This window comes from Melanostigma gelatinosum (genome assembly GCF_949748355.1).
Source record: "Melanostigma gelatinosum genome assembly, chromosome: 6".
NCBI lineage: Eukaryota > Metazoa > Chordata > Actinopteri > Perciformes > Zoarcidae > Melanostigma > Melanostigma gelatinosum.
This window is the reverse complement of record NC_136639.1, coordinates 23,477,096-23,487,154: the sequence shown is the minus strand read 5'-3', so window position 1 is coordinate 23,487,154 and position 10,059 is coordinate 23,477,096. Positions and strand designations below refer to the sequence as shown.

General features: G+C 45.1%; 2 protein-coding genes across 2 annotated transcripts; both read left to right on the top strand.

Moving 5' to 3' along the window:
• Positions 1–18: 18 nt before the first annotated feature.
• Positions 19–1,748, top strand: ccno (cyclin O; the record flags this gene model as incomplete). Its single annotated transcript, XM_079269778.1, has 3 exons — positions 19–372; positions 886–1,071; positions 1,161–1,748. The coding sequence occupies 3 exons, from the start codon at positions 19–21 to the stop codon at positions 1,746–1,748; spliced, it is 1,128 nt and encodes a 375-aa protein (XP_079125904.1).
• Positions 1,749–3,312: 1,564 nt separating this feature from the next.
• mcidas (multiciliate differentiation and DNA synthesis associated cell cycle protein) lies at positions 3,313–6,063 on the top strand (the record flags this gene model as incomplete). The annotated part of the gene is made up of 6 exons (XM_079269777.1): positions 3,313–3,430; positions 3,537–3,616; positions 4,099–4,159; positions 4,318–4,544; positions 5,421–5,531; positions 5,629–6,063. The coding sequence occupies 6 exons, from the start codon at positions 3,313–3,315 to the stop codon at positions 6,061–6,063; spliced, it is 1,032 nt and encodes a 343-aa protein (XP_079125903.1).
• Positions 6,064–10,059: the final 3,996 nt, after the last annotated feature.

The window sequence follows — 10,059 nt, the reverse complement described above, 5'->3', positions numbered from 1 at the left end:
TGACAGCCTACCGGAGAAATGGTGTTATTTGTGAACGGAGAGCGTGGTTCCGAGGCCGTTTACAAACGGAGACGGACGGCCGGTGCGTCCCCTCTAACAGAAGCGCACGCAACGGTCCGACAGCGGCAGACCGCCCGGCACAGAAAGCAGACGCTGGTGTCCAAGTTGAGCGACTCTGGTTTCGAGGAATACCTGGGATCCTCCCCGATTTGCTCCCCAGCTCGGGTAGACTTGTCCCCGCTGCGTTCGGACGAGCCTCCCGCGGCACAGCTGTCCAACTGGTACCTCCAGTACGGGGACGTTGGTTTCCAGATCCAGAGGGACAACGAGGCGCAGTTTCATTCATGCAAAAGCTTGGCACGCCAGCCACAAGTAGGTTATAACGCACGTTATAGTGTTAGGTCACGTAAAGAGATGAATAAGAAATATGTGTAATTTATTCAACTTATATATGAATTAGGTTACAATAAAACTATTATTTAGCCGACGTTTCACACTTCATATTAACTAAGAGAACAACATCTGTAATCAAAAACCTTTTTTTCAATGTTACTTTATTTACATTGCTATGATTTCAGAATAGCTTCATTATCCATTGGATATTCATAATTTATAGTGGAGCTCATTTTTTCAAATGGAGATGAACTTTTGTTTTATATATAGTTTCCACGTCTAAATATCTCATATGTTTTTAATAAGATTCCTGAAATTACAACAATCTTGCCATATTGGAGCCAAAGAAACACAGGTGGCTTAATGCATAAATAATGACATGAATATATAACTGCTATGAAGATGGATAAACACGTGCCATCTTGTCACTAAAATCCTTCCCTGTTTTTCCATGTATTTTATACTAATGGAGTATGTGCTCTGTACTCGCAGCTGACTGCGGAGGCCCGCTGTAAGCTCGTCAGCTGGCTCATCCCCGTCCACAAACACTTCCGTCTGTCCTTCGAGTGCTGCTGCCTGGCGGTGAACATCATGGACAGGTTCATGGCGTCCACGCCGGTGGCCGCGGACTGCTTCCAGCTGCTGGGCGTCACTGCGCTCCTCCTGTCCAGCAAACAGGTGCGTGTCGTGCCCGGTGACCATTGACAGTTTAGAAATCCTTCATCGCCACTCACTCCCTCTCTCTCTTTCTCTCTCTGGCCACCCAGGTAGAGGTGTGCTCGCCACGGATCGGCCACCTCCTGGCGCTGTGCTGCGACGCGTTCACTAAGGAGCAGCTCTGCAACCTGGAGTGTCTCGTCCTTCTCCGCCTGAACTTCCGGCTCACCGCGCCAACGCTGGCCTTTTTCCTAGACTATTACGCAAACTGCGCCGAAGCGGCACAGTTTGAGGCCAAGAGCGCGGTCGGCGGCAGGTTTGCGCGCACGTATCCAGACGCAAAAGGACCCGGGCGGTCTGGCAACCTCGCGCGCAAGGTGTGCGAGTTGAGTCTGGCGGACTACGCTTTCAACAAATACCCACCATCCCTGACCGCTCGCTGCGCGCTGTGGATAGCCGGTGAGTTACTGGAAGGTGAGCAGGAGGACCAGGGGGTCGGTTTTGTGGCCGAGCAGTGTACCCAACCATCCGAGCGCCCCGAGATCTGTGAAGTGGACTCTCCAGAAGCGAAGGACCACTTCCTGTCCCTGTTGACTCAGGGGAGCCGCAACCACAATCTGGCCCAGGAGTGCAGGGACAACCTGAGACTGCTGGTGTCGTTAAACCAGGAGTCACTGGAAGTGATGTCTGCCGTGTGATGTGTGCGGATGTGAAAAGGCAAAATCCCTCCCTAAATATTGGGGGGTTTATTCTAGGGGTTATTTAGAGATGATGTTCAAGTGAAGTCTGGTGTTTATGCAAACCCGCCGCATGCCGCCTCAGCCGGTTGAACTGAATGAAAGTTTTACAACATTGCGTTTGTATTTATTTTACACATGCCTTTGTTTATCAATGAAGTACATTAATATTGTACTGTTTATTTTTTTATATAATTCCGAATCAAAGTCATTGTTTACTGTGTACGCTGCGAGTTTACGGGATGTGTTACTGTTGCAACCTCTTTCATGAAGGACCTGTAAAAAAATGCACTCATTGTCTTTGATTGTTTGTATTGTAATAAATAAATGATCAGTCAATTATTTCGTGTTGGTCTCTTGAATGATCATAAAAACATGAAGCCATAATCCACACCCACCATGAGGCCTTTTTCATGATTTGAATATTAAATGAAATATGTGAAGTAAGTCGGTCCAGGTATCGTGGAGACTGACTGGATGACATGAATGACAAAATCATGCAATTTGACGAAATGCACCAGTGCAACGCTGCGTGCTGCGTGGCAGCTTTATCTGGATTGGATGCGGGCAAAGGAGTTTCTATACCCACTGTGGCATTACTGTTTAACACTGACATGGATCTAAATGTGATGTTTAAATCCCTCTTTAGGGTCAACAGCAGAAATAAACACATTTCACACCATAGGGAGCTTAGTGGCCTATTGTCGCTGTTGGCCTGGAGGTCAGTTTGCACGTCTTTACTCACCGTTGCGTCATCATTTTGAAACTGACCTGTGCCAACACAGCCTGGCCAATTGAGGTTAATTTATCTGATAATCCATTACGCGTGGCATACTGGCCTGCTGACACAGTGTCGACCACACAGGCGCATTCAGTAAAGGGTCAACCAGGATCACTCTTGTTTGTTTACTAATAGAAGCATTTGTCACCAGTGTTTGATGAGATGTCTGCCGTAATTGCCCTTTTCCTTTTTCCCCACTTTGCAACAGGCCTTGACTTAATTCAAGTATTTTACGCACAGCTGGATAGAAATTGCGCACTGACCGATGGGGCCATATTAACAGGCTGGTCTTCTCTTATGAGTACTGCAAACAAAAGCTAAATATTTTATAAAAATGGTTCTATGTCCGCGCAAGGGGAATATGTGCCCGCAGGCGGGAGGGAGGGCACGTCTGACGCAGAGAGCACCTGCTGTAATGGCGCCGTTGTGCGCGGCACCACTTTACACTTCAGACGGAGAAAAACCGTTTGTCTGCACCAATTTTAGTCTCCGAGGACGCCTGTTGCTCCCTGGAGACCGTTTAAGTGCATGTGATTGGTGCCGAGGCCGCGGTATGGAGAGGCACAAACCGGGAGAATTCCGTCTATAAATCAGCTCTGAATCAAACAGTGGTCCCTTCAGTCCTGCAGCCAGAACCGAGCCAATGGAGATGCAAAGAGACAGGAGGGTGTTTGGTGCAACGCGCCCCAACCAACGGAGGGATGCGGGAAACACAAGGGTATGACATATTTTCTCTTGACAATGATGCATATAATTCAGCTCCGTGTAGCTGCGTTAACAGACTCATACCTGCAGGACAAGGTGCCAAGGAGCAGCAGCCCGGTCAGTGTGTACGTTGGGCTCCCATGCGTCATTGAGCAAGGTATGCGCATCTCTATGATTGTGTTTCATGCAACAATAGCGCGTGACGGCACGTGTACATAAATGGTCCACGCTTTAATCATGCAGACGCACTTTACTTGTTATAGCCTTTTCAACAATCTCGTGGGATGATTTGGAGGACTGCGCGTCCGCGGTGAGACGGGAGAGCGACTCCCTCGGCTCTCAGGTGAGTTTAGAAAAAAATATATATGTATAACTCTTCAGTGCCAGAAAGACATGTCTTATTCCTAATAAGACGTCCTGTGTCGTTGTGGCGGCAGATCTGTCATGTATATCCACGACTTTAATTAACGCACAATTAATAACATGCCAGAGAGAGAGATGATTGCGGCAGATAAGGTTGTTAATGTTTTACGCGATGTGCTGGAATTCTGCACGAATGAGATCGTTTACTCGTGACACGCCAGGGCTACCGCTAATTGGCAGGACCTCCCACGTTTTGGTCCACGAGCCGCATCTTTAAAACACAGTCACGCTACGCCACACTTCACTGAAATGAGCACCCAGACTTTTTCTGCCACACGGCCACATCGCGCCGCTTGGTCGTGGTGGGACTACCAGGTTTGGGGGCAAGTTGTGATTTCCATGTTGGCTCAGACTTTTTAATCCGTGTGATGTCTTTTAATCGTGTATTTGACTCGCCCTCAGGTGAACGATTCTGATGGAGATGACCAAGACTTTGGAGATTATGCGCTGGATTTCATGGCAGGTGAGTGACACAAAGCAAGTCTTCTGCTGTGGATTTGCAAACATTTACATCTAAGCCTTGATAGTGTGTACTAATAATACTACTAATATTAATAATAATATTCGAAATCCTCAGAAATAATGCTAACTAAACCTTGGAGTGTTTGTCTCCTCTGTCAGATTCTCCTGCCACCCTGGAGAACAGTCTGTCTCCAGCTGAGCTGGTACCATTCCAGGGATGCGTCCTACCCCTCCTCACCCCTCAGTGGTGCTTCTCCTCAGGGGCCGGTCTGGTTTACTCTTCCACAGAAGCAGGCCACCCACCTGCCCAAGACCAAGCTCCCTGGCAGGGCATCGCTCAGTACCAGGGCAGGGCGTTGGGAGGTTCCATAGAAGTCAACAATCAGGTAAATCCTCACTGAGATTCATGAACGACGGCGTTTCTTTCTTTTCTTCTTTTTTCTTCAGATTTGGTGACTGTGACTCATATGTGACTTGAGTTTAGATGGGTCTAAACAAGAGATCCCAAAGCCCTGTGACTGACCTTTGGGTTTATTGTTCTGTCAAGACTTTGTCTCCAAAATGATGCTCAGAAAATATTACATTTTTAATATCATGTCTTTTTTTAATTTAATAGCCGGTCTAAGTACTGAATAAATACTGTGAAAAGTATAGAAACAGTCAATCCATGGAGAAATACACACAGCCTGTACCCAAAAACTGTGCCTTTAAATGGTTCGCCATGGTTACTGTGTGGTTGTGACTTCACATTTAGAATATTTACGTTTATTACCAATACAAGTTTCAGCTTAAACATTCTAAACGTGTGTCCGTTTATTTCCAGTTTTCATTGTATGTGAATGACATCAGCTGACAGGAAGTAAACATGGTCCAACCTGTCGCCTATCAACGCAATTCTATTTAGTCTAGAATCAGACCGAGGGTGAATACAGGAATATTCAGACAGCCATCATGAGAGAAATAATGTGTTTTTTGAACATTAAAGCATGTAAACATGTTCTAGTAGACGCCAGAAACAACAAGTATGAACCTGTAAATTAGCATGATATGTCCCCTTTAACCCAGTGGTTTAAAAATGTGCACACTGGAGAGTTTGTGTAAACCAGTAAAGTGTAAAATTGTGGTTTCGTGTGACTGGAGCCACATTTGCTACATTTGAAATAACTTGTGTCGAAACACAAAGAATTGGTTGTGCCAATAAGTAAAAGGAAAGGACTCTCAGTGTCTTCTGTCAGCGTGACTTTGTCTCTGTGCGTCCTCAGCTCCATGAGACTCTGCGGCGACGACAGGAAGAGATCGACTCCCTCCGGGAGAGGAACCTTTCCCTCAGGCAGCTGGCCAGCCGCGCAAAGCACCTGGCCTCGGTGCTCGAAGTGAGTCGATGGCCGAGATAAAAGCACAGCCAAATTCATACATGCGTATTATATTATTTAACCTCATGAATCCATCTGTATGTCTGTTGGTTTTCAGAAACTGATGACAGTCAGAGACCCACAGGTGAGGGAGCCAGCGATGCCCTGTGGCGACAAAAGTTCCCTGAGTCCCTGTAAGCGGCAGCGGCTTGACGAAGGATATGAAACGGAGCCCTCCGACTCAGTGGAGGACATGCTGAGGGACATCAGCACGCGCTGCAACGCCGTCCTGCACGCCGCCAATGCCGGGACGAGACCGCCACGGGAACCAGATACCATACGCATGCACGGCGCATTCTCAGGCCTACAGACTTCTTTCTCCAGCAGCCCGGCTGCGGACGGAGCAGAGCCCGATGAGAGCGTCTCGTCCTTCAGGACTTCCGTCCGAGAACACTGCACCATGAGGACTCAGGTGTTTCCTCACGGACGGGCCTTCACCTCCAGGACACAGCGAGGGGGGTACCGCTTCCGCTGGGTTCCCGACCACAGCTGAAACCGGGGCTTTGCGAATGCAAAGCTGGATCCCTCTGTGATTTGCGAGGAAATGTGGGTGGGCAGCAGTTGTTAATGCTTAACATACAAATCTATAGGGAGATCTGTAAATGATTTAGTGATGTCTTCCTCAGGTAGCTCGTGAGCTGATCAGTCAGAGGTGGCGCCTGACAAAAGGAAATGACACTGCCACTTTTCATTGTGTTTCTGTTTACAGGCCTCGAAATGTAATGATCCAGCCAAACAATGGGGCACCGTCGGGTTTATCTTCACGCCGCGATGATATGATTTGTCTTGGGGAAAATAAAAGTTATGTTTTGTAAAGCTGTGTTGGAGTGCTTTTTATTAAGAGGTGGTGTTTGAGCAAACGGAAAGAAATGTTTCTTGTTTGCAGCATCGAAACAAATGTGACCCCGTGACCTGACTTTAAGAAGCGGGGACTTCCTTCCCTTTTGTCTCTGTCTGAGTGACTGTGTGGTCTGAACAAGGGGCACTGAGTCATGATGCATTGCAGCCAACATCCTTGTTTAGATCCTTGGTTTTGGAAATTGAAATAGATGTTTTTTCCCGAGGTTGCATGATTTCCTGCTATTCTAAACCAAAACACTTAAGCAGTGAAAGAACGCATATTTCTCTAAAAAACCTATTTTTGAATAACCTGGTAGAAGAAGAAACCAAAACAGAAGAAGAGATTAATTTATTTCAAGAGGATGTGACCTTCTGACCTTTGTGTTTCTGTCACGTAATCTTCCTTCAACCTCCCCGTTGAGGGCTTTAGCTGTAAAACGGTGGGTTTGTGTGAGGCAGACCCGTCCAGGGGATAATGTGGAACCTCAGGTGGGACACCTGTTTAAATTCCCTGTTCCCTGAAACTGTTCACTTTAGAGCAGTGAAGGCAGCGCCGCAGCGCCGCAGCCCCACAGGACAATTTACAGTGCTGCTGTCAATGAAAACAAAGAAGAGCCTGATGAAGAGATCCAGGTCTGATAAACTCAGGGCTTCATCTGTCAGTCTGTCTATCTATGTATCTCTCTGTCTGTGTGTATGTCCGTCTCTCCACCCACCCTTCCTTCCGTCCATCCATCCATACATCTATACATCAATACAGCATCCATCCATCTATCTGTTATCCATCTATCCATCCTTCCTTCCATCATGCCTTCATCATCCCTCCATCCGTCCTTCCATCCAACCATCCATCCAACCATCCATCCATCCATCCATCAATACATCGATACATCTACAATATATTCATCTATCTATTTATCCATATTTTATTCATGCTCCAAAACCTGGTAACTCAGTAAATGGGCCACCAAAATTAAAAGTTGTTTGGTCACCGTGAGAATGGTATACTGGTCAAAATGTTAAGATGTTTTTTTACTTCGGCAGTCAACCCGGTAATGTTTCTCATATACTAATCTCTGTTTTGCTCTGCTTTTTGTTGTTGTGACTGCTTACTGTATTGTACAAGAATGCCAGTTTTGTTTAGATGAACACTGTGGTGTATTGCACTGAGCTTTTTAGATTTCCACTTCAACAGTATGTATTAGTATGAAAGGTTAATACTCATACACAAAAAAATGGTATGCACATTTGTACAGTAAATGTATTTGTGTAGCAATGTACCGTAAACAGACGTCTCAGTGAGCTGACATATGCCACAAAATGACATCCATGCCAAAAAAAAGCTCCCTGAAGAATAAAACGATTAGCTTCTCATACGTATACATGTATATAATGTAATTTACATGTCTGACAGATTCTGATCATTTCGCATGTGATGGCTCAATGATGAGGAAATGCTAAAGCAGCAAAGAGCGTGACAATTTTCAAAGACGCAGCTCATCTTTTGATCAGTAGGACACGTTCAGGTGCTCATCATGCAAAGGACAATTGTGCTCTTTTGCACGAGTGACAAACCTAAATCTGCTTGAATCAATGAGAAATTCTAAATCTGTCTTGACGAACAAACTAAATGTTCAGAGCTTTGAACTATGCATGAAACTGTAAGTAAAAGTACACAAAAGTATCAGTGCAGAATCATATATGATATTGGATTGTAAATATTGATGCATTTATGCACATATTATGTGCTTACAAAGGAGATGCTATTTTTTAAATTGTATTTATTTGTATATATATATATATATACATATATATATATATATATATATATATATATATATATATTTATTATTATTTCTGGGTAGCTTGGGAATTTCAGGATCAATAACGGGTTATATTAACCAACAATAATACAATTTATTTGTACCATTGAATTTTTTTGCGACTATTGAATCGCAAAGTAACTCATGTATTGCAGTAAAGTGAAGTAAAAAGCATTTTTTTTCCATCTAGAACTACAACTTAGTAAGCTAAGGTAACTTTCCACCTCTGACAGGCACCAAACGTGACCCCCGCAGCCGTCAACGACTTAACTTCCTGCTGCCAACGTATAAATCAAACAGGACGCTTTGTTTGTCGACCCTCGTGGAACCGCACAAACCTTCACAGCCAGGCGCGCCTCGAGCCACTTTTACTGCAAACAAATCCGTTTTGTCACCGAGAGCTGAGCTGCTCGTGACACATTTGACCGGTTAAGCTACCGCCAAACAGCGGGGGACAATGCGGGAGGGAGGCGGAGGAAAACACAGACACAATGAGTTTCTAAGGTGACTAAAGCCAAACCTGGAGGGAGGCTGCAAACCAGACAGAGCCCCGCGGGAAAAAAAGAAGAAAAGAAAAAAACAATCATTAGTCATGTGGAGTGATGCTGTAATGGAGGTGCAAAGACCTCTGGGTAAATATCACTTACACAGAGTTACGATTTTATTTTTGCATTTTTTCTTATTCAAGTGAGACGTCATATAAGGGACTATTATACAATAAGTTAAGCAATACAATTATTTTTAAAGTACTAAAATGAGGACAACATGAGGCGTATATGACGATTAAGACAAATGGTGCACAAACAAATGCTACAAATGCCTATAAATCATTAACAGCACAGAGACAGACAATAATTAAACAGCCATACCAGCCTAATTACCTGCTTATAACGACAGAGTCACGAGACAATTCGGAGAAGACCTATACCTTTAATAAAAACTAATAACCTGCCACAACTTTATTATGTATTATGGCCCTTTGTTGTGACTAAACTGGCCGCTGAAGGGGCTCTCTGATGGGAGCACGTGTCTGCATGCTTGCGTGTCATTGAGAGCACGCACCTGTCGCACAGTTCCAGGCTTGAGCTCGTGGTGAGCGAGCGCATATGGACGTGGCAGGTGGCGAGAACGTGCGCCGCTCGCGCCGTTCGGCCCACTTAGCGCCAGAGCAGAGCGGAGCTCGTCATTAAAACAGGCGTGGACTGTTCCCGCAAAACGAGTGTTGAAGAGCAGTCACGAGATTATCCGAAAAATACTTATGAATGTCTTTTGTTTCTATGGTGTTGGTGTGTTTGTTGACCAAAAGCAATACTATACACTGCTGCTATGATGTATTGCAACTTATTATAATTCTGTATATTTTGTCTGTCATTATCATGTCTTTTTTTCTCCCTATAATTGAAGGAACTCTTAAACTATAATCATCATTATTAATCTTCAGAACATTTTCTTCAGCCAAACGACAGATACTAAGAGATGTGAGTCTGGCAGTTCAATGACACAGCGCGACTGGCACTGTCTTGTCCTTCTGGGTCATTCACTGATAACATGTTGCCGCCTTCACCTTTAAAACATTACCGCGTTGCTCTTTTTTATTGTATATATGTGTTTCCAGTAGAAACCAGGACGCGGAGGGAATCCCAGTAAACAGGTCTACTTCATTAAAAAAAGAAAAGAAAAAAAAGTCTCACCTATAAGCACCAATAGCAGAGCAGATGACGGGACTTCCCGCTCCACTGTCCGCCCGGAGGAGAGTATTTAGGGGGCGGAGTCCGTCCGGGAGAGCAGACGACAGGTGCACCGGGCATGACTGGGACCTCAGACGG